Source organism: Ochotona curzoniae, unplaced genomic scaffold (assembly GCF_017591425.1).
Source record: "Ochotona curzoniae isolate NIBS_2020 unplaced genomic scaffold, NIBS_Ocur_1.0 contig_21, whole genome shotgun sequence".
In the NCBI taxonomy this organism is placed as follows: domain Eukaryota; kingdom Metazoa; phylum Chordata; class Mammalia; order Lagomorpha; family Ochotonidae; genus Ochotona; species Ochotona curzoniae.
Genome location: NW_024465322.1, coordinates 3239589 through 3264432, shown reverse-complemented (window position 1 = coordinate 3264432; position 24844 = coordinate 3239589). Strand labels below are relative to the sequence as shown.

At 43.4% G+C, this 24844-nt stretch overlaps 1 protein-coding gene and 1 long non-coding RNA gene across 6 annotated transcripts in view; both read left to right on the top strand.

The window, feature by feature from the left end:
* PTPN12 (protein tyrosine phosphatase non-receptor type 12) overlaps positions 1 to 24844 on the top strand; it is a 52765-nt gene that overhangs the window by 1583 nt on the left and 26338 nt on the right. For 2 of the 5 annotated variants that reach the window (XM_040971211.1, XM_040971198.1), the window contains exons 2-3: positions 18326 to 18434; positions 24617 to 24693. In XM_040971211.1, the coding sequence (XP_040827145.1) occupies positions 18326 to 18434; positions 24617 to 24693 (186 nt within the window). Of the gene's footprint in view, positions 1 to 18325; positions 18435 to 19389; positions 19396 to 20455; positions 20458 to 24616; positions 24694 to 24844 lie in introns of those variants that run through there. The other 3 variants (XM_040971201.1, XM_040971210.1, XM_040971208.1) reach the window with 2 other exon arrangements.
* LOC121150368 lies at positions 378 to 1788 on the top strand. Its single transcript, XR_005882959.1, has 2 exons — positions 378 to 563; positions 1047 to 1788. It is a non-coding gene; the product is annotated as an uncharacterized LOC121150368 (long non-coding RNA).

Sequence of the window (24844 nt, the reverse complement as noted above, 5' to 3'; positions counted from 1 at the left end):
TAAATGTCTAGAAAAACGACTGGGTTTGGTTTCCGAGTGTGTTGGTTTTAAGGTGCAGGTGCCATTGCCTTTTAGTATTGAAATATCTTCCCACATTTTAAAGAGACTGGGTACTGGTAAAGCTTTGGCGTTGCAATGGTTAACTACTTAATATACAGGTCCTTGGCCTGAAGTAATATTATCTTGTTAGTCGGCTTTGAGACACTCCCCACACCAGTAATAGAGGGTAGGTGTTCAGGTTTTGTTAATATATGTTTTTTCTTTTGAAGACTTGAAGCTTGCCTGCTGGTCTCTCCTTTTCCCTGGGTACCTCCTCAGGAAGGGGAAGGGGTGGTGATGGAGACCCTGGGAGCAGGTGCCTGGCAGGACCCCTGGGCACCTCCTCAGGAAGGGGAAGGGGTGGTGATGGAGACCCTGGGAGCAGGTGCCTGGCAGGACCCGTGGGCACTTCCTTAGGAAGGGGAAGGGGGTGTTGATGGAGACCCTGGGAGTAGATGCCTGGCAGGACCCGTGGGCACCTCCTCAGGAAGGGGAAGGGGTGCTGATGGAGACCCTGGGAGCAGGTGCCTGGCAGGACCCCTGGGCACCTCCTCAGGAAGGGGAAGGGGTGCTGATGGAGACCCTGGGAGCAGGTGCCTGGCAGGACCCCTGGGCACCTCCTCAGGAAGGGGAAGGGGTGCTGATGGAGACCCTGGGAGCAGGTGCCTGGCAGGACCCCTGGGCACCTCCTCAGGAAGGGGAAGGGGTGGTGATGGAGACCCTGGGAGCAGGTGCCTGGCAGGACCCCTGGGCACCTCCTCAGGAAGGGGAAGGGGTGGTGATGGAGACCCTGGGAGCAGGTGCCTGGCAGGACCCCTGGGCACCTCCTCAGGAAGGGGAAGGGGTGGTGATGAGACCCTGGGAGCAGGTGCCTGGCAGGACCCCTGGGCACCTCCTCAGGAAGGGGAAGGGGTGCTGATGGAGACCCTGGGAGCAGGTGCCCCAGCGGGACCCCTGGGCACCTCCTCAGGAAGGGGAAAGGGTGCTGATGGAGACCCTGGGAGCAGGTGCCTGGCAGGACTCCCAAACAGAACAAGTAGCCTTAGTACTCATGCTTTGGGGGCGAGTTGGGGATTCCCAGTGTGGATCTTGGTGCAGAACTAAATGAATTTCCCTTTACTTCCAGTAGTACCGTCTGCATACAGTTAAGTGATTTTATATCGGAGACTTGATGACTAAGGCTGTTTTTTGGTATTTTTTTTTAATTTCCTGGCTTGATAAGCTATGGTTATAATTAAGACTGCCGGTAGTGTATAGGTAGAGGGCTGCCTTTTCCCTTGATGGGAGGTTGGAGAATAGATCAGCTGATTTTCTATTCTTGAATTCTGATATGGCTTAAAAATACATTTCAAAATCTGAGCCTTAGAGATAAGCTAGCCGTTATAACTCAGTTCCATTTTAAAATAATTCTGCTGGTTTCAGAAATGTGAGTTATAAAAGTTAATGTAATCCCTTACACTTAGGAAAGTGAAATGGGAATTCATAGCGGCCTTGATTGCAGGCACAGTACATTTTGTATTATTCTGTCTGGCCTCCTATTACAAAATTTTGTATTTCTTTTTAGGGTTGTTTTGTTTTGTTTTGTTTTTTAGATATTTGTTTCTGTTGAGAAGCAGAGCGTCCATTCTGGTTCACAGCCTGAATACCAGCAGCCCAGGGCTGTCTCCCCCATGGGTACCAGGGACCACCTACCTGAGCCCTGCCTGCTGTGCCCCAGAATGCGTATTAGCAGGAAATGAGATTAGGAATGGAGGCAGACTTTGAACCGAGGCTGTCTAATAGGAAGGTGTGGGGTCCTACAGTGTATGTAGACCAAACGTCAACCTTACTGATTTGTTTTTAACTTTCAATTTTAATAATCTCTCTATTTCTTCCACTATTGCTTTGTAAAAACAATTTTAGGTGGCTATATGATATTTTACTTGATGATTTATAACCTAACCATTTCCCCAGAGTTGAATGTTTACACCATTCGATTGTCTGCTATTACATATACTTGGGTTAATATTCATAAAGCCTCTATTTTTATTATAGGTCCTTCTAGGAGTAGAAATAGAAAATAAGAGGATATAACATTTAATAAAAGTTCATAAGCAACTTTTTAGGAATATGTATCTCATTTATTTGAAAGGTGGAGTCTCAGAGAGAGAGATAGATCTTCATCTGCTGATGGCTGGGCTGGCTCTGCTGGGTCTCCTGGGGAGGACTTGGGCCTTCTCGGACTTCTTTCCTTGCTCACACTGGCAGGGGGCTGGATCAGTGGTGTGGCAGGTGGTGCAGGAGCTGGCACTCGAATGGAATAGTAGCTTCCCGGGCAAGCGCTTCACCCACTGTGCTATAGTGCTGGCCCCTGACAATATGCGTGTCTTGTGGAAGTTGTCAGTTACTGCAGTGGACAGTAAAGCACGAGTATTTATAATGAACTTGATCTTCATTTGAATTTCTTGATTGCCATTAAAAATGAATATTTTTCCACCTGTCATCCTGTAAGTTGTCCGCTAGCTTCGGCCTTGTTAGGCCCTCCTATTGAAGAGGGAAAAATCAAGGTGCTGAGGTTGTGTACGGCTCTCACGTTGTTACTTCCCTGTGAAGACATGCTTATTTGGCTAATACACAAATTAGCAAGCGAACAGCTAATTTGGGTCAGGTTGGCTGAATGTTCTTTACAAGATGGCAGACTGTAACAACAAGTAAGTTTGCAAGGTGGGATGACACGCATGGATGGGCATGACACATCATGGATGGGCAGATTGACGCTGTGCTCCTCGCAGATCCCCTGGAATGGCGGCAGAGTCCCCAGTTCCCACTTTGAGGACCAGTGAAGCAGCAGGTGCACACGGCACAAGCGAAAGGTGATGCTATGTTCAGACTTGATACACAGACCAATGACAGTGATTGGGGACAGTTCTACACTGCCACTCTTTAGTCACAGGACAAGTGACGAGGTGTTAAGAAGAAAAGTGTCTGTGTCTGGACTCCCACCGCCCCCCAGCCTGACCCTGGAGATTTACTGTCAGCATTCAGGTTTCTGTGGTTGTTGTTCTTGTTGTTGTTGTTTTTAGTAAAAAAAAAAAAAAGCTTAAAGTAGCTACTTTGGATCTTTGGAGGGACATTGGTTTCAGAAAGTAGGTTCTGGAAAAAAAAAAAGTCGATTCTGATGACTGTATGAAGGATTGCATTTAACAGTAAGCTGTCAGACCGTGAAATGAGCTAAGACAAGGGACAGAGAGCATTACAGAGGCTCTTACAAGGATTATGAAAGATCGCTCAATGCTTCACTACAGTTTTTTTTGTTTGTTTTTAAGATTTCTTTATTTTTATTAGAAATATTTACCGAGAGAAAGATCATCCCACCACTGGTTCACTCCTCAAATGGCTGCAATATCTGGAGCTGAGCCAATCCAAAGCCAGGTGCCACAAACCTCCTCCAGGTCTCCCACATGGGTGCAGGGTCCCAGGCCCGACTGCTTTCCCAGGCCACAAGCAGGGAGCTGGAAGGGAAGTGGGGCAGAAAGGATATGAATTGGGGCCCATAGGGGATGCTGGCGCATGCAAGGCAACAACTTTAGCCACTAGGCTGCTATGCCAGGTTCACAACTTAGTTATAAAGAGGGAAAAAAAATACAGTTTTGTGTTATGAATACCGTGTGGTCCATCACTGACACCTAAACTGAAAGGTGCCATTTGGTAGGATAAGGGATCAGTGAGGAGAAATGAGTCGAGGGGGTCAAGCAAGATTGTGGGAGGTGCCGGGGAAGGCACCTAACCCAGCAGTTAACCAAATGTCCATCTTGTGTGGTTCATAAGTAGCTCCAGCTTCCTGCGAACGTGGATCTTGGGCAGCAGCATGGATGGCTCAGTTCATGGAGTTGTTGACGTGAAGTGGGAGACCTGAATGAGTTCCTGTCTCAGGGCGTTGGTCCCAGCTCAACAACACACCACCCCAGCCTAGTGAGGGCGTTCAGGGAGTGACCTTATTCTCTCTCTGTTATTTTTAAGAAAAAAGAAGAGGGGGCCGCCTCTGGCATTGCAGGTAAAGCTGCAGCCTGCAGTACCAACACCCAGTGTTTGCCCCAGATCTGACCCTGGCTGTTCCACTTCTGATCCAACTCCCTGCTCACGCACCTTGGAAGTCACCAGAGGATGGCCCAAATTCTTGGGTCCCTGCACCCAAATGGGGGAGCCGGAAGAAGTTGCCCGGCCTGCCCTGGCTGTGGTCGCTGCTTGGGGCTGAACCAGTGCGTGAGACCTCTCTCTCTCTCTCTCTCTCTCTCACCTTCTCTCCTTGTGTAATTCTTCTTTTCAAATAAAATAAATCTTTTTTTAAAATTAAGAAAAATAAAAAATCATAGGAAGACATTGCAAAGGAGAGGAGGATAAACTTAGTTAAAACAGGGGTTGCTCTAAGATACAACAGAAATGTGGAAATCAGGGTTGCTGACGGATAGAGGTAAAGGTTTAGGTGGGTATGGTAAGTCTGTGAGAGGCGGTTGGCAGCCAGGGAAGCTGAATCGGCTTATCCCTCCTTCCAGAGGGACTAGCTGTAGGTTGAATAGGTCAGTGTAAACGTGGAGCAGAATCGGTCAGGATTGTTCCTGAGCTGTGGTCATCGAAGAGGTTGAGGCACTGGAGACCATGAAAGCATGGGAGGGCTTCAGCAGAGTTCAGAGAAAGTGCTGGAAGGACCAGGGAGTGAGGGCAAGAAAGCACCTATTTCCTGTAGGCAAGTGGAATGCTGATACTTGCAAGGGAAGGATTATCGCGCTGTCCCAAATTTCTGTGTTTCTCAGATTTGTAAGCATTTGCGTTTCAGAGTTCTGTAGGTTGAAATTCAGCCTCTAAGGGTAGAGAATGGACTTAATTATCTGCTATCACCCTTCACATAGTGTTGATGGTCGCCAGTGTCCATTACATGGGTAGAAATTATAGGTGGGGCAGCATGATATCTCAATTGATTGATCTTCCACCTGCAAGCACTGGGATCCCATAAGGGCTTTGGTTCTAGTCCTGAATGCTCCACTTCCCATCCAGTTCCCTGCTTACGGCCTGGGAAAGCAGTGGAGGACAAGGCAAGCATAATGCTTAACACAGAGCTCTCAACTTTGGGTGTTTTATTAAAACGATCCAGTTAACTTTTGGACCAGTGTGAGGCTTGTACAGAAGAAAATGCGTTGAAGAACTGACTGAACTGAATTCAAAATAAATAAATATGGTGTTAGTAACAACCACATAATTTTTAAAAAATGCTAGACATGTGCATATATAGCGCTTGACACGGGTCACTGTGCTTAGGAATCTGGGGATGCCTAAGGTAACTTCTTTGACTTGTATATGCACACCGCATGAATGAGACACTGGGGACACTGCCTTAGACTGTGTAATAAGACGTTGAAGTTTAAACTTTTGATTTTGGACTTAAGTAATAAAAATGCAGATATTTTGTCCCTGACAACTCGTCAAAAATAGTGAACCTGTGGTGTTTGAGCAGTGATTATAATAGCTTCTTGCTTCTGGTTTCTTGTGCTATCCAGTCCGTTCCACACACTGCAGTCACTTTTAAAGTACCTGTTTCAAGTGATGGCGTCTGTATGGTAATGGAAACTATACTGCTTGCAAAATCAGGAGATGTTAATTGAACCCTGGTCGTGCTTGCTAATTACATGCTTTCTTTAACATACATGTAAATACCGTATCAGGAACATGGCTTTATTTTTGTGATAGAAAAAAAGTTGGAAAACACTCAAGGATAGAATTACTTGAAATTTTTAAATGTCTTAGTCAATTCAGAGAACTGACTTTTAGCTCTACTTTACCCCCCAAATATGGCTATATCTGTGTAGGTATAGATAGATCTGTGTCTACATAATCTATGGATGGATGGATAGATAGATAATCCCTTTCCAGTTTGGAAACTGATTCCCTTCTTCCAATTTTGTGATTCTATCCCTCTTTCATAAAATTGAAAACCTTTTAGCTGATGCATACATATTTTACATGTTTCTAGAATATCAGATGACATTTGAATACATGTCTACATTGTGTAATGTCTGGTCAGGTTACACATATCTACCCCTGCAAACATTAAACTTCTTTGGTTTTGTTTTGTTTTTGAGATAAATATACAATACGGATTGTTAGTTTGTCACCTGCTGCGCAGTAGGACCGCAGAATTTCTTGGGCTTGTCTACCTTGATTGATCAACCTGTTCTCATCCCTTTCTTGCTCATACCACTGCCAGCCTCTGGTAACCACTGTATGTTCTCGGCTTGTCTGAGATCAACTTTGACATGTCCACTGGAGGGTGAGTGACGTAGTGTTTGTCTCTCTACTTGGCTGCCTTAACGCAGCGACCTCCGGTTCCATCCATGTTGATGCAGAGGGGAAGCTTCCATGGTTTTCTGTGGCTGAATGGTTTCCACTTTGTGTATGTGCCATGTTTAGGTGTCCCCTTGTCGGCTGTGGACACAGGTGGTTCCTTGGCTCCTTGGCTCCTGTGCGCGGTGCTGCCCTGAGCATCTTCTGCAGAGAATGGCTCCATTTGCTTTGGGCATGCGCCCAGTATGGAGATGGTTGGGTCCTATTGTATGTTTGCCATGGTGACTGTCCTCACTGACTTCTGTGCCTGCTAACAGCATCCAGGGGTGCCCTTCTTCCTTCCCACCCCACCAGCGTTTGTTATCTTTCATCTAATTGCTCCTAGCTTAATTGGAGTATGTTGATATCTCATTGCGGTTTCGTATTTACATGATGATTAGTGATTTCATCATTTTTTAGGTGTCTTTTGGCCGTTTCTATGTATTCATTTGAGAAATACTGTTTAGATCTACCTTCCCTTTGTAAATTGAATTCTTTGTCATTTTACTATTGAACTTCTTACATTCTCTGGTTACTAACCTCCATCAGGTAGATAACCTGGAAATACTTTCTCCTATTCTGTGTGTTGTCTCTTCATTGTTGACTGTGCAGGAACTCTTAGAGGTTGTAGTTTGTTGTCCCCATAGTCTGTTTTTCTAATTACCATTTTATTTATGTGAAAGGGAAAGAGAAAGATCTTCCATCTGCTGGTTTCTTCCCCAGATACCTGTAACTATGGACCAAGCCAAAGCGAAGATTTCGAGTCTCCCCGGATGGATGACAGGAAGCAGGGTGCTGGACCACCTCCGCTGGCGCTCAGGGTGTCGGAGGCAGGGGATCCCTCCTCCGCTTGTCCAGCTTGACTTTGTTTCCTCTGTTGGCTTGAGGTGCTGCCTGACCAGGGGACCTGGGTGAGGCCTGAGTGCCGGGGCAGGTGCTGCCTGGCCCCAAGCCTGCGCTCACTTGTCCTCTTGAGCCTGGAACGTCCGTCTGAATCTGGACCAGCACCAGCCTGCTGCTGGCCATGCAGGCACCTGCTGCACGCCAGCCTGGGCTGCAGGAAGATCGGGGACTTTGTCATGAGTTGGGCTTGTCATGTTGGCCTGTTGCTTATTCCTCTTTTGGAAGTTACAAGACATTTGGCTAAAGTGCGTACAACTTAACCTGACGTTCCAAAGCCTGGCTGGCATGCTCTCACATCACCTTTCCAGTGAAACTCCTGAGTTGTGCAGTGTGCCGTCTTCACTCTCAAATAAGCTATGGCTCGTCCTTAAGCATACTCACTAAATGAGAGAAATCTTGTGGTTGTGCGTGACTCTTCACCTTTCCGGGAAAGCTTTGTTTTTATCGTAGATCAGAAAACTAAAAATTCAGAATAATGTTAACCCAGTTTACAACTCGGAAGCAGTTCTTACCTTCTGGATTGAATATTTTAATCCTGTCTATTTTAGAGTACTTCTTCTTTCTATTATAAAAATTGATTTTTCGTAATATGTGTTTTGAAAAGTCTGTCATTAGATTTGAGTTCAAAACTGGTAAAGATATTTTGTTACGTGGTAATGTAGTTGTTCTAAACCACTTCTCTTTCAAATAAGTGACTCCTCCCACATTTCATATTTTCTATAGTGTTTAATCTTTTTAATTATGCAACAGAGCTTTGACGATTTTTCCCATTCCTCTGAAGTCATAGAAAAATCTTCCTTTTGTACAGTATTCTAGATTCTGTGGCTGCCTTATGGTGTATATATATAAAAAAAAAGAAGTGGTTGCTCCCTAAAGTTTTTCCTGGAGAATGTGGGACATATTAAATCTGAGGCTTCGGGATGCAAGCTGTCCACATTTCCTGTAATCATTTGTTTTTCAGTGCAGTTAGCATTTAAGAAGTTTCTTGGCAGCTTTTGGGTAATGATAGTGGTAAGCCGTGAAGGAACGCAGAGGTTTGTCCCTGGTATCTAGCCACAGTCTCTACCACCCATCCATTCCTGGTGATTTTTCTCCCCCATGCTTTGTTAAGTTCATTTATCTGAAAGAAGGACCAGCAGCAACAGAGATCTTTCCCATCCCAGAAGCCAGGAGCAGGATTGCAAGCTGGACCCGCATCTGGTACTTGCGGTTGCCGCAGGCTGGGGCTTAGAGTGTTACAGCATAGTGCCAGCCCCAGTTGTTTGACCTTACTATAGGACCTCTTTACAACTGAGTTCCAGCTGAAATGATCAGTGTTGTCAAGTCTGAATTCCACTTTACCTCAAATAGGTACAATAGTTCTCTAGTTACACAATTCTTAGATGACAAGTGATGCTAAATTTTGAACTGTGCACCGGTGATCAGAGCAAAGGTGAAGAAAGCGTGGAGTTCTAAATCCCACATACAAAAGCATGGGTCATGGCTTTTTTTTGGATGTCTTCTCCCCAGTGTTTATGATGGCTTTACTCCTGAAATCAGAAATTCTTTAATGCCTATGCGAATGTTTAAAGAGTGCTTAGACATTAAGGAGCTTGTTAGTAAGTCTTGTCAAGTCTTGTAATGTGAATAAAGGACACAGTATAGTTCAGATATTACTCTGAATGATGAGCAAGAAGGGTGAGTAGGGGCGTTTAAATGAGAAGTAAAATAAATTCGAGAGGAAGGAGAAAAGAGCCCCTTGCTGCCTTTTCTGGTAATACAAGAACAATGAGTGCCATCTAAGTTACCTTAATATACCCAGGCAAGTGAGCCGATTCTTGTTTCTGGGTTTTTTTTTTTTTTTTCTGTAAGATTTATTTGTTTTTATTGGAAACTCAGATATACAGAGAGGAGTAGAGACAGAGAAGAAGATCTTCTGTCCAGTGATTCACTCCTCAAGTGACCATAACGGCCAGAGCTGAACCCATCCGAAGCCAGGAGCCAGGAACTTCCTCCAGGTCTCCCACAGGGGTGCAGGGTCCCAAGGCTTTGGGCATCCTCCACTGCTTTCCCAGGCCATGGGCAGGGAGCTGGATTGGAGGCGGGGCTACCGGAATTAGAACCAGTGCCCATATGGGATCTCAGTGCGTGCAAGGTGAGGACTTTAGCTGCTAGCCTACTGTGCCGGGCCCACCTCCTATTGCTTCAAGGTTTCTGGACCTCAGCCCTGCTTAAGAAAAATGTGATCTGGACCCGGTGTGATAGCCTCGTGGCTAAAGACTCAACCTTGCATGCGCCAGGATCCCATATAGGTGCCGGTTCTAATCCTGGCCACCCTGCTTCCCATCCAGCTCCCTGCTTGTGGCCTGGGAAAGCAGTGGAGGACGACCCAAAGCCTTGGGACCCTGCACCCGCATGGGAGACCTGGTTGAAGCTCCAGGATTTGGCTTGACTCAGCTCCAGGCTGTTGTGGCCACGTGGGAAGTGAATGAGTGAGTAAAGGGAAGATCTTTCTCTGTATTTCTTCTCTCTGCATGTTTGTCTTTCCACTATAAATAAATAAATCTTTTTAAGAAAAAGTGATACGTGGTCCATGCTGATTTTAAATATACATAAAACAGAAGCTTTACCTAACAAGCCTTACACTAACAATCTTGCAGTAGGTTCGTATTTGTCCTTTTTTATTAGGAAGAATGTTTATTGCAGCATGCTAAATTTATTTACCTGTTCATGAATAGCACAGTTCGAACATGTTGCCTTAACTTGCCATGTTACAAGGGCAAAAGCTTCCATGACACTTATTAAAAGAGAGGTGGTATTGGAAGTGTCTCATTAATGCTTGAGAAATCTTTGGCTGATGTGATTGAAACGGCAGTGAATCCACCGCATTTGGGTACCTTCTGGTCACTTTGGTATCTACAACATTGGCTTACTATGCATTCTGACCTTAAATGGCTCTTAAGGTGCTAGTACTCAATGAGGTCAAGCTCAGGATTCAGTGTTTCAAGTGTTGGTAGGATGGGATCCCAGGTGCATCTCAGCAGGGGTTGCCCCTTCAGGGCTGCTTCTCCCTTGGTTTTGATGAATACTCTCTGTTGAACTTCCATGTTTGCTATAATGAACCTGTTTTAACAAGTGAAGGTCAGTGGGGAAATAGATGCTACCCCTTAAATCAGAAGAACTGGGTGGGTCCAGCACAATGGTTCAATGGCTAAATTCTTGCCTTGCGTGTGCTGGAATACCATGTGGCCGTGGTTCTAATCCCCGCTGTTCCACTTCCCATCTAGCTCTCTGCCTAGGGGTTGGGATTCCAGTCAAGGATGCTGGGCTTTCTGCCATTGTCTGTACTATCCATGATGTCAGGATACATTTAAATTTAAGTAGCAGAGTGATGGACTTGAGACTGTTTTAGGACTACACTGTTGTAATAATGTAGGGGAAACCAATGGGGGAGGGGAGATCCCAAAGCCTATGACTATCCTAAAGTGAAAGTCCAGAGATTATCAAATCCAGATGATTTAAAACATTCTGAGGATCAAACTGGTGCCAGCTTGTGCTTAGTGAACTCTCATATGTATGCAAGGATCTCTTTATTTTTTTTGCGTCAAAATCAGCATCTTTTAATTCCATTTTCCATGTGCTTTGGAAAATACCATGCACTTCTCACTTTACCCGACTGAGGAAGAAGCTGCCCATTTTACAGAAAGGAAAGCAAGCAGCAGAGAAGAGCTGTGAGGTTGACTCTTAGTTCCTTCCAGGTTACAGAGTCTGTTGTCCTTAGTTGAGAAGGTATGGCATGCATTTCTGAACTGGTCATGCAGCATTAGGTAAAAAGTAAACAAAGATAAAAAGATACATTTTTGAAAAGCAGAATTGCCTGTTTTGCAATTAGCATAGACTTTGCAATGATGTAGTTTGTTCCTTTGGTTGTTTTAGATGCTTGTAACAATTACTATTAATGGTGTGAGTATTGTTTAAGTTTGTAAAGATTTAGGAATAGCCTGTAGAAAAATAATATAATCCTATGGATGGAACTGAATACCCTACTTTTTTTTTTTTTAAGATTTATTTATTTTTATTGGAAAGGCAGATATACAGAGGAGGAGAGACAGAGAGGAAGATCTTCCATCCGATGATTCACTTCCCAAGCGCCCAGCATCAGCTGGAGCTGTGAAGCCAGGAGCCAGGAGCCTCCTCCAGGTCTCCCACGCGGGTGCAGGGTCCCAAGGCTTTGGGCCGTCTTCGACTGCTTTCCCAAGCCACAGGCAGGGAGCTGGAAGGGAAGCAGGGCCACTGGGATTAGAACCGGCGCCCATATGGGATCCCTGCGTGTTCAAGGCAAGAACTTTAATCACTATGCTATTGTGCCGGGCCCATACCCTACTTTTAAAAAATCAGTGGCAAGAGTAATATCACCATACATTAGATATTATTACTGGCTAAGCATAACTCCTAAGCTTATGGAAGTTCCATTTTTATTTCACTGTGTGTGATGCATTTTTTAAGAAAAGATTTATTTGGACTGATGTAGTTGCATAGCAAAGTAGGCTAGTCCTCCACCTGTGGCTCCAGCATCCCATATAGGCAGTAGTTTGCATCCCAGCTGCTCCACTTTCCATCCAGCTCCCTACATGTGGCCCAGAAAAGCAACAGAAGGGGGCCCAAGTGTTTGGATCCTTAAACCCGTGTGGAAAATCTGAAAAGCTCCTGACCCCCCGCTACAGGTGAGCCCAGTTTGGGCCGTCATAGAGAGAAAGATACTCTGTCTGGCCTGCTCATTCCCCAGATCACCATGAAGACAAGGCCAGGCTAAAAGCAGGAGCCAGGGGCTGCATCCACAGGGCACTGTCCATGCCAGTGTTGCAGACAGCGGGTTAGCCCGTTGCTTAACTCTGGCCTTACAAGTTTTGTGTGCTGTTAGTAGCATGTTTCCTGAAAGTGGTGTCTTAGTGGAACTCATTTTTTTTTTTTTTCAAGTATTACAGTGCTGAGGAAATAAGGCCAGTGATGTACGGTCTAGTAGCAGGGTGGGGGAGGGCTTATGAAGCTTTGAAATCTAATTTGTATCTCATCATAGTCCCAAAGATTTTGAGCTAGTTTGGTTCCCGTTTTAACTATATTTTTGGATGGATTTATTGTTTTCTCAGTAGTACTTATTTAAAGTTCAGCTGACATCTAGTATGTGTGGATGCTCTCAAAGTCTGTGAAGAGACGGAAGAGTTTTTAACGGGGGTAGCTAAGAGGAGTTGCTGCTGTACTGGGTGGAGTGGAGTGTGAAGACGGGAATCGAGGATGAGTCCTAGGCCTTTGGCTTGAGCAGCACACTGTCAGATGGCACTGCTGTGCGTGCCTGCGATGCCCAGTGGACAAGCCAGTTGACAATGAGTTGGTAGACTCAAGAAATTGAGCATACTTCATGTACCTTCATATACGTGCTGTGTCACTTCAGTGCTTAAAACAACGCAGCTGTTCTGCCCTTTTAAGAGCTCAGATCTTGGTGCTTAAAGATTTTTTGGAGGGCTTTGAGAAGCAGTTTAGAGAACACTTCTATGACTCACCACCTCAGATGGCTCAAGAAATAATTCTTGAATTACCCATTTTTGCTTTTATAGTCTTGCAAGATACGTAAGTATGGAAATACATGAAACAGCACTGTGGGCTCAACATCGAGACGAAGCTCGCTGAGGCTGTCGTTAAGTGGGAAAGTTTCAAAAGGCCTCCTGTTCACAAAGGAAATAGCACTTTAACCGGGGTACAGAAGTGTACCACCGCTAGCAAGAGCAGAAATGATGAAAACGTGATGTCAGAGTGGAGGGCTGCTGGTGAAAAATGCGTTTCTGGAAAGAGACTAGGAAATGGACAAAATTAAAAATGCAATTCAGCTACGAAATTTGTAATTACCTTTGAGGTGCCTGACCGTTGGGGTCTTTCTAAATGTGGGACTTGGCCGGTACGTTAGTGTCTGATACAGGAATAGTTATTTAAATCAGCTCTTGAAACAAAGATAGACTCGGTTGAATTTTTTTCCTTACAGTTTAGTGTTTTCTTTTTTGTTGTTGTTCTTGCTTAGTTTTTTAAAAAGCCACACCTGATCAAGGGTTTGGAGGATATTCATAAGTTTTTGTAAATAAATCATTTAGCTGTATTTTTGCTATTTAAGGCAGCAGATGATTTTTTCAAAACCGTTTTGCGCTATAGGATTATGAAATAATTCATATGCAGTAAGTTTTTGATTCAGTGCTGTTTCTTGCAGTGTGTCACGTTGATGAATAAAGTGTCACCGTGTGCTGTGACATTTTTTTGTCAAGAACATGTGACTGGACTTTGGTCTTTGTTAGCAGCTTTCCTGGAGACGATGCGGTACTGGCCTGGCCCCCAGGAAGGGAAAACAAAGGTTCTATTTGTAGATGGTGGCTACGTGAGCGCTGTTTGCATTACTGTATGTGGTATACAGTACCTGTGTGGGGCTGAATCCGATTTCATTTGCTGAGGCGTCCCTGCCTGAACTGGCCACACGCTCAGCAGCAGTGTGTGGAACCGAGTCCTGGCGGTGAGCCCTGCTCCCCCCAGTCCTCACTGCCTGCTGGCCCAAGCTGGGAGGCGGCAGGGTCCATGTAGTCTCATCTTTAAAATAAAACTTTTCCCATGTTTAATTTCCTCAACAGAAAAGCATCTAATAAGTAGGAGATTGCTGGTCTGATAGCATTTTTTTTTTTACTACGTGAACGTTTGGAGTACATAAAGATAAAACGAATGCAAAAAGTAGAGATGATTTTTGGATGCGGAACATCAGGCCCCAGGGATTGAAAGGTAGATACAGTGTGCAAGTGGTGTAACCACCAGGGGGCGAAGAAAGGTGATTGATCATCAAGGCGGGTGTTTTCGGGCAGGCTGTTTCCACTTAGACTCTGTTGATGAGTCGGATTATTCTGGAAGTTTTGCTTTTCCTGTTCGCCACTCAGACCTCTGAATGCTTTCTTCCAAGTCCCCTGTGTGTCGCAGCCTGCTGTCCAGCTGTGCCTGGGGCCGAGCCGTGAGCTCCTTGCCCACAGCCTTTCTTCAGTTGTTCCTTAATCACGACTCTCTTCCTTTTTATCATTCCCTGTTTCCCGATTTCCCATGGAAAATCCCTAATCACTTTTACAAAAATCATTTTATACTGCCAGCCAGTGCATCAAATGTAGAGGCACCAAAGAATTGTGGAAAATCAGCTCCCATTAGCAGCTAATCAATCAACAGTGATTGCGCCTTCAGAGCGCAAAGATGTCAGACCAGGAAATGTTAATAAATGGCCAACAGTTAGCAGTATCAATTCCCAGAAACTTACTAAAATGTAGGTTCCCGGGCTCCACTCAAGATGCCCACTGCATCAGAAACCCAGATAGGTGCCACAGTCTGGCCTCCAAGGTGATTGTGAGAGAACCTCAGCCTTAACATACAAACTCCTTTATGGCTTTAGACAGATTGGCTGGGGCTCTGTAACTCTTCGTTCTAATGAGCATTTTAAGTAGGTAACATTGAGGTTCAGTAATTGTTTCAATAGTAGCAGTTAACACTGAGCCATTTAATGTGCCTGGCTCCTTGCTGAATGGGAGGTATTCTCTGCCTTACAGAAGGTAAGACTTGGAGAGGTTAAATAGACTCATTGCCACACAAGGTAGGATGGCACACCCAGCACATTTGTTCAGGCAGCTGACTATAAACTGACTTTTTTGAGTAGTAAATAAATTTCTAGAGTTTCTAAATTAATACAGTTAAGTACAGTTTGCTTGATTTTAAGTGCAAATCATAATACTTTATGGACCACCTTTTAACCTCTGTGGATATGAAAATTCCCAAGTACACCACTTATGCAGAAGACTTTTAAAGGTTTATTTTTATTATTTTTTTTATTGGAAAGGCGGATATACAGAGAGGAGAGACAGAGAGGAAGATCTTCCGTCCGATGATTCACTCCCCAAGTGAGCGCAACGGGTCGATACTATGCCGATCCGAAGCCAGGAGCCTCTTCCGGGTCTCCCACGCGGGTGCAGGGTCCCAAAGCTTTGGACCGTCCTCGACTGCTTTCCCAGGCCACAGGCAGGGAGCTGGAAGGGAAGCGGGGCTGCCGGGATTAGAACCGGCGCCCATATGGGATCCCGGGCGTGCAAGGCAAGTACCTTTAACCACTTGCGCCACCACGCCGGGCCCCAGAAGACTTTTAATAGAACATTCTTTGTTTTTAAGTTCAAAGAAGGCATTCCATAGTCTACCAAACCTTCAACAACTGTGAATAAAAAAATTTGTGATACAAAAGTATCTCATGTCAGTGAAACTTACAGGCACTAAACTTAAAAACTTTGCATGGCACATTTCTCAGAAACTTAATTAGTCATGTAGAAGAAGAAATTATTCCGGAAACATCCACACACTAGAATGAAATTCACCCTCCTTGCCTCGTGTTGGCAGTTCCATTCGATTTTTCAGCTGATCGTGACTGTGGGACACACTCCTTCTCCAGTTGGCTTGCTGCAGCTAGTAAAGTTAACGTTTTTTCTCTAATTCAGATTTACTGCATTTTGTGATTCACTAAATCTTTGTTAAAAAGATTTATTTATTTTTATTGCAAAGGCAGATAGAGAGGAGGAGAGACAGAGAGGAAGATCTTCCACCCATCGATTCACTCCCCAAGCAGCCACAACGGCAGGAACTGAGCCAATCCGAAGCCAGGAGCCAGAAGCTTCTCCCAGGTCTCCTGCACGGGTGCAGAGTTCCAAAGCGAGACATTAAATCTTTAAATATAATTTTTCAAGTATCTGATCTTTGATCAGAAGAAATACAAAAATTCTGAATATGTATATAAGACATATAAATCTTTAAAAAAAGGATTTATTTTTATCAGAAAGTCAGATATACAGAGAGAGGAACGACAGAGAGGAAGATCTTTCGTCCAATGGTTCACTCCCCAAGTGGTCGCAACGGCTGGAGCCTCCTGTTGAATGTTTGGGTTAGAGGAGATAATGCTTGGCAAAAATGTAGATAATTGTTGAAGCTGGGTAATGACTATATGTTTAAAGATTTATTTATTTTATTGGAAGGGCAGAACTACAGAGAGGAAGATCTTCCATCCACTGATTCACTTAAGTGGCCACAATGGCCAGAGCTGAGCTGATCCGAAGCCAGGAGTCAGGAGCTTCTTGTGGGTCTCCAACATGGGTGCAAGGTCCCTAGGCCCCCGGGCAGTCCTCAAGCAGGGAGCTGGCTGGGAAGAGAGCCTGCTGGGATTAGAACCGGTGCCCATGTGGGATCTCAGTGCATGCAAGCAAGAACTTTTAGTCACTAGGCTAGCGCGTGGGGCCCAGGCATATAGGTCTAATATATATGACTTAAGTATGTAAATAAAGATCTTTGATAACAGAGTAATGAAAATCATGACAGTCATTTTTAGTTTACTTGTTCCTTTTAAAATCTATTTGTAAAATATTTATTTTTATTGGAAAGGCAAATGTATAGAGGGAAGGAGGGACAAAGGAAAGATCTACAGTCCACTGATATGACCCGCAAATGGCCACCAAGGCCAGAGCTGTAATCTGATCAGGAGCCAGGATCCAGGAGCCTCTTCTGGGTCTCCCACACCAGGTGCAGGGACCCAAGGCTTTGGGCCTTCCTCGACTGCTTTCCCAGGCCACAAGCAGGGAGCTGGATGGGAAGATGTCTCTAACATCAATATTATATGCATTATTGCGTGTCCTGCTTTATACATTTAATATATACTTTTGAAAGTGGCCATAGGATGTTATATAATTCCTTCGTTTATTTCCCAGCTGTCTTTAAATGCATGAAACAAATGTAGCCAGTCTCCTATTAATAGTCTTTTATTTTACTGTCTGCATGTGAACAATGCAGCAAATAACTTTGTGCATAGATCATTTCACATGCATGCCATTTTTATCAGGAGGATGGTTTGTAATAAATTCCTGAATTAGGAATGTGCGTTAGTATTTGCTGAATTACCCTTCTTGGGGGTTGTATGAGTAATGTTTTTTCTTTTTCTCCCAACATTGTATCTTTGTACTTTTAATTTCTCCATATGCTTAGCAACAGCAACTTATTCACTCCTCAGTATATTTTACTATTAACATCTGTACTTTAAAAAAAATACAGACATAGAATTCTTAGTTACTTAAATATCAACATCACAAATAGCGAAAAAAATTTTTTTTAAATAATAAAGTTAAACGTTGTCAGACATCTTTTTCATTTTATTTCTGTTTGATTGTTAAGTAATAAAATCAGAGTGCTTTCAACATGTCTTTAAGTCTGGGAGAAAGGAGCCTCCTTTGAAATTAAATTTCAGCCATGTAATTGAGTAGAATTTAAACAATTCACAATGCTGACTCTCAGTGCTTCTGAAAGCAGGAAGTGTATTACTGACACACAGAAATATTCCAGCCCAAAGCACATCCCTACTGCCATATGTGGTAAGAATTTGTCAGTAGGCCACAAGCCACTTCTGTAATGCAGTGAAGAAGAGAACCCGTCTTTGTTAGGCACGACCCCGCTCTGTGGAGGAGCTCTGTCCTGCAGTGTCTGACGAGTAATCCCCAGCGCCTTAGAGAGAACCTTACACATCGCGGGGGCCCACGGTTTATGCAGAAGAGGCAGAAAGAAACCTAACTGCTTCACGCCTGGATTTCAAACTTGGCTGGTGATCCGAGCCCTTCGTTAACATACCAGAAGTAGACTGCGTGTCTCAAGGAGTGAGTTAAAGAGCCTGGCTCGGTTTGTTCGAGTTGTTCTTTAAAGCTGCTTTCCCTCTTGGTATCTGCACCCCCAAGCTGTGCATTTGGAACAAACATCAATTTATATTTGTACTCAAGCTCAAAAGGATATTATTCCTGGATTTATTATTATGGGATGAGAAAATGATGAGTTTAGAGAAACAAAAATTACTTATGAAGAACTGGGGTCAGCAAAAGTCAATGAAAAGTTATTTGTAAATCATTAAAATTTTTTTTTTAAATGATCAGTGTTTCTCTAAACTTGAACTTTTTTTTTTTTTTATTTTAAGCGATTAAGAAGATTATCTACCAAATATAGAACAGAAAAGATTTACCCCACAGCCACTGGAGAAAAAGAAGAAAATGTTAAAAAGAACAGATATAAGGACATACTGCCATGTAAGTTTGCAATGCCCTTGATAGAGCAAATGGAACTGCTAATGAGCGTGCTGTAACCCGATTAGCTGTATTCCTGAGTTTTCTCATTACAGGAAGTTTTAATTACCTTCTGGAAGGCACTTAGTAGGTAATCATCTGAAACTCTGCTGCTTGCTTCTATGTCCGGCAGTTGCTGCTTCTGGTTATCCAGCTACTGGGGAGTCTCTCTAATGCTGAATGAATTAACAATACCAGAAATTCAGTGATATTTACTTTTGTAGACTATGTGCAAAAAAAAAAGTTGTTTTACTCTTTTAGGTAAAATGATATAAACAATTGAATATATTTTGTCAAGTGTCGTCAAATTAGTTATCTGATCTCATTACAAACTTGAAACATGCATGAAAGGAATGAGATATTAAAATGTCTCCAGTACATTTGGACCGTGTATCCATGGCATGTTTTAGACGGACAGCATTATAATCCAATAATGATAATATTCATGTTTAGGTAGCGCAGTTTCCTGGCAAATTGATTTTAATTCAGAAAATATGTTTGGCCATGTCCCCGTCCTATAAAATAAAACCTATCTTCATACCTGCTCTTTTAGTCTCTCTTTAGCATACATCCTCTGTTCTCATTCATTCATTCTTAAAGTTTGTTTTCTCAATGAAGTTCCCAGTAACTTACTCATTGCCCGACTCAGCGGCCTTTTATCACTGTGTTATCAGTTCGTTATCAATTTTTGTTATCTTTTATCAGTGTTTCTAAAATTTCATCTTCCATGACTCTTTAAGAATCATCCCTTTATCTCTCAGCTCCTCACTTTTATCTTCTTAGCTGACTTCTTCACCTAAATTTCATCTTTCTGTTGTTACTGTTCTACATTATTCGCTGCTCGAGGATGTGTAGATTTCCACTTAGCAGAATTAGCAAGTGTCGGCATAGCAGGATGGTAAAGGGTTCTGGTCCCGGAACTTCAGTTCTGCCCCTACCACTTGCTGGCTGTGATTTGGAATGGTCCCCCCTGCCTTTGTTTCTGTGTGGTGTGTGATTGACATGGCTTGACTGTCCCCACCCCCCAGGCTTGAGCACCAGGGAGGCGGGATCTGTAAGAGGTGGGTCCAGGTAGGGAGGACTTAGGCATTGGGGTTCTGCCCTCAGAAGAGGTTGAGGTGGCTCTTGTTAAATGTGAGCCTGAGCCCTTCTGTCACACCATGTGCTTTCTTCTTGGCGCTCTCCAGCACGATTTGAGGCATTCAGAGGGACCCTCGAGGGTCCCTGTTGTTTAGACTCCGAGTCCCCCAGCTTGTGAGCTAAATAGGCTACTCTTCCTTATAAATAATCAGCCTCAAGTATTTGGTGATAGTAGCTAAAAATAGAAGTTATAGCAGAATTTTTAGGATTGTTTTGAGCATTACAAAGGTTAACATAAAATGGTTAGGATTATATCCAGCGCGTACTTAGCCATTCAGTATGTTTTCACAAAATATGCCCCATGTTTCTCACCAATTGTCTCAGTCCAATCACACTGTTTAAACAGACATCACAAGCTGGCTTACAATGAACAGAAAATTCTTTATTGCTGCTCTAGAGGCTGGAAAGTCCAGAACAGGATGCCAGTAACTTTAGTATCTGGTGAAGACCCACCATGCAGTACACAGGTGATCCTAGGGAGATACATGTTCAACAGCTCTGGAATTTTTGTTTTTATGTGTTGTTTCATTGCGTTTTTACCAAATGTGGAACCTATGCAATTCGTTGGCAAACAGCAGATGACAAGCTGACTAGAATTCCTGCCCTAGGATTTTTATTTTGGTCAAGCCAGTAGACAGTGAGTGGGGAGAGGGGAGGGTTAGGGGCGTGTTGCTCAAGTAGCCTTCTGCAAAATGAGAACTCTGACATGGTGCTATGTTCTGTGGTAACGACATTGCATAATTATAACAGAATTGTAAGATAGCTGTCATTAGCTGACATTTTGCATACAGCAAACTGCGACATAGAAAAGTTAAATAACTGGTTGTGAAGCTAACAGGGTAGAGTGGTCACATAAACCCAGGAGGTTTGCATCGTGACATTGGTTCCCAGCTGGGGTGATTTTGCTCCTAGGAGACGTTGGACAGTGTGTAGGCACATTTTGGTTGTGGGATTTGGAGGTGGGCAGGCTGTCCCTGGTATGTAATGGGTAGAGACCAGTAATACTATTATAAATCTTACAATGCCTAAGGTATGGTCTCCACAGCTAAGAATTCTATAGGCCCAAAATGTCCTGGAGCTGAAATTGTGAGACCTTGTGGTAGAGCTGTCTCTAGTTGCTCTAATGTAATCAGAATGACAATGTACTTTTTCCTTTTAGTTATTTAAGGTTTGATGGATAGGTTTCCAATACTTTTCTACTTATTTGATTTGTAAAGTGATATTGAAATTAATTGTACTTAGAGATGTATGCTTACAACTGTTCGAGAATAATTTTGCGGGTTTTTTTTTTTTCCTTAAGGTTTATTTATTTTGCTTGGAAAGTCAGAATTACAGGGCAGGAGGGTACACAGAGAGAGATCTTCCATCTGTGGTTCACTCCCCCACTGGCTGCAACTGCCAGAGCTGGGCTAATCCAAATTTAGGAGCCTGGAGCTTCTTCCCGGTCTGCCAGGTGAATGCAGAGGCCCAAGGGCTTAAGCCATCTCCATTGCTTTCCCAGACATCAAGCCCAGGAGCTGGATTAGAAGAACAACCCTGATGTAAAGCAGCCCCCATATTTGATGTTGGCACTAATAAGCGGGGGATTAACTTGCTGCACAGCCCGCCAGCACCCCGAAATAGTATGAGTTGTACAGTGGTCAGCATAATTCAGTTTTAGCACATTTCTGTTTTTTTAAAGACTATTTGGGCCTGGTGTGGTAGCCTAATGGCTAAACTCCTCACTTTGCAGGCAAAGGGTCCCATATTATGGGTGCTAGTTTGTATCTCGACCGTTCTACTTCCCATCCAGCTCCCTGCTCGTGGCCTGAAACAGCAATCAAGGACAGCCCAAACCCTTGGGACCTTGTACCCCTCTGGGGGACTCAGAAGAAGCTCCTGGCTCCTGGCTTCAGATCAGCTCAGCTCCAGCCATTGTAGCCACTTGGGAGTGAAGCAGCAGATGGAAGATCTTTCTCTCTGTCTCTCCCTCTCTCTATAAATCTGTCTTTCCAATAGAAATAAATACATTTAAAAAAAAAAAAAACTTTATTTGAAAGGCAGATTGCTATAGGAAGTAATTTTGTATCCATTAGTTTGTTCCAGTGCCACCCAAGGCAGGAGCCCAGGCCTCAATTCTAGTCTCCCATGTGAATGGCAGGAACCCCCCAGTACTTCAGATGGCATCGGCTGCCTGCCCAATTGTGCCCTAGCAAGAAGCTAGATTGGAAGTGGAGCCACAGCTCAAATCCAGGCAATGTAAAAATGGGGTCTGGGCACCTCAAGTATCATTTTAACCACTACATGAAATGCCCACCCTCGTTTTGGGTCGTATATATTACACCTAAGACATACCTTTAGTTCTAGGTAACTGTAGTTTGCTCAGTATTGCTACAGATTTTCTGTGATGGAAATTCAGTGTAAATATAATCATACAAAACTGCACGGTCTTCTGTTTCTGGCTCCGTTCATTGAGTCCATTTTTGAGATTCATTTGTATAGCACGTATCAGTGGGAATGGGTTTATTAACATTCCTTTGTGATGGAGATATTGGATTTTGTTTAATTGTTCACAAGTTAATTGCTGTGAATATTTTTGTGTACATCTTTGTTGTGTGGACATTTTATTTCTTTTAGTCTAATTTGCATTCCTCTGAATATGTTTTCATTTGCCATTTGTATGTTTTCATTGGTGAAGTCTTTTCAAATCATATATATTTTTTAGTGGTTTCTTTAAAAAGAAAAAAAATCTTTTGAATTCTAAGAGCTTTTATTACATCCCAGAATTGAGATTTCTCGATGCTGTTAGGTCAAGATTTCCGGATGCGCTTTGATGCTCCTGTGATTTGTGGACAAGGCAAAAACTAAGCCAGTCTTTAGATGTGATGCAGGGTACCTTTTCTCATGTAGTGTTAATCATGGTGATCATTTTAAAGGTTTTTTAAATTTTTATTTGGAGGGTGGAGACAGATCTTCTGTCCACTGTATAACTCCCCAAATGGCCACAATGGCCAGAGCTAAGCTGATTGGAAGTAAGGAGCCTTTCCCAGGTCTCCCACGTCAGTGCAGGGTCCCAAAGACAAGGGCCATACTCCACTGCTTTCCCCAACCATAAACGGGGAGCTGGATGAGAAGTGGAGCATCTGGGACACAAACTTTGAACCCATATGGGATGCTGGTGCCACAGGCTGAAGAATTAGCCTGTTGAGCCATGGCACTGGTCCCTTTGGTTTTGATTCTTAATCAGCAGAAACAGTTACTGAGGCTCAATAGTAAATGGCTGTTGTGTTCTGCGCCAGGCACTTTGAGTAGACTAATGTACCGTATGAGTTAGGATGTGGAATGTGCCGATTTACCGTTGCCAAACACGTTAGGAGAAAGCTTGGTGTGGTTATTTAAGCATCATCTGACTGCTGAAGAATCTCTTCTTGTTACCAGAAGCTCAGCTCTGTTTTGAAGGTATATGGAGTGATATGTAGAGGATCCATAAAACGAAACAGAACAATGATAAGCATGTAAACATTCTCTTTCCTGAATGCATGAGGAAATAAATAATTTTCATACTTTTCTTGCATGACTCTGCCCATAAATGTCAAAGACTTGGCCATAAAATGACTTATCTAAACCAGCCAACCTGGTTCCTAATACTGTGTGTAAAATTTAAACCATTGGAAGACAGGTGTTAGCTGTGTTTCAGGAATTGACTAAGAAGTTTATGTCTGTTTCTCATTTCTGTGTATTTTTTGTTCTAATTCCAGTTGCCTTTAGCATTCATTATCCATGTACCCAAAGGGATCATAACGCCACACTATTTTACATTTTATACACTTGCTGCTTTAGGATTTCATGGGCTCCCACCAAATATGTGCCAACTACTAAGGGAAAGATGTTGTTTGTAGTGGAGCCCCTAGCTGATGCCATTTTAATCAAGTGAGCAAGGTTGGCATTATAAGAGGTACACCATATGGGCAAGCATGAGCCTCTTCGTGTGTTGTAACAAGAATTCATCCCGTGGTGTTCTGAAAAAGTCATAGGAAGTTAGTCTTCAGAACTTTTCTACACTGAAGGAGACCATAAGTCCTAAATGAAAAGTCTTTGGAGTATCAGCAGGCAGGCTGATTTCTCTTTTTTTATATAGATTTCATAGAAATCAGTAAGAAACAGTTGACTTGGAAGAATGAGAAACAATATAAAGCAATTTATGGAAAATATTGAGCGAATATGTACAATATGTAAATCATATAATACAAGAATTACAAGTCAAAGTATTCTCATGTTTTAGATTATCATGCCCTCATAATTTACAAATGCCTCGTCATTCTTAACATCTTATCAGTAATACTTTGTGGGGCTGGCAGTGTCGCCTCACACATTAAGCTAGCGTGCAGTGCTGGCGTCCCATCTGGGTGCTGGGTCAGTTCCTGTCTGCTGCATTTCCAGTCCCACTCCCTGCTAAGTCAGCTGAGAAAGCTGTGTGCAGTGGCGCAGGGCTTGGGCCTCTGCACCTACACAGGAGTCCAGGAAGAAGCTCCTGGCTCCTGACCAGCCCCGGCGGCAGCTGCCACTCGGGCAGTGAGCCAGCAGATGGGCCATCCCTCCTCCTCTCTGTAACTCTGACTTTGAAATAAACAAGTTTAAGCTATTTTAAAATTTAAAATGTTATCTTAAAGCTAAAGAGACTTTTCCCCTGGACTTTGCTGCACAAATCTGAGCTGATGCACAGAGTATTTATATCTGAAAAGAGTCGGAAGGATGACCCTGCATACCGTTGGTTGGTCATCTGCTGCTCTCCACAATACACGTTAGTGAGAAACTAGGACCGGAAATAGAAACAAGACCGGAACCTGGGCGCTACTCCCTGTGGGTTGCACATGTCGCAAGCAGCATCTTAGCCAATAAGCCAGACACCTACCCTTCCGCCCTGTATTCATGAATTTTTTTTTAAGAAAACGTTATATTTTATTTACTCATGCTACATTAGCAAAAATCTGTTTAACTGAATATATTTCATAATTTTTTTTTTTTAGTTGATCATAGCCGAGTTAAGCTGACATTAAAAACTCCTTCTCAAGACTCAGACTACATCAATGCCAATTTCATTAAGGTAGGTATTAACTCTAGATAGTGTTCCTCTGCTAAACCAAACGTCTGCTCAGGATCAATTTCATTAAAACTTTTCAAGCTGATCAAACATGGTTCCACCATCCCCAAAACGTGAAGCATTCATCGCTTCCTCTTGGCCTCCTGACTTGCTT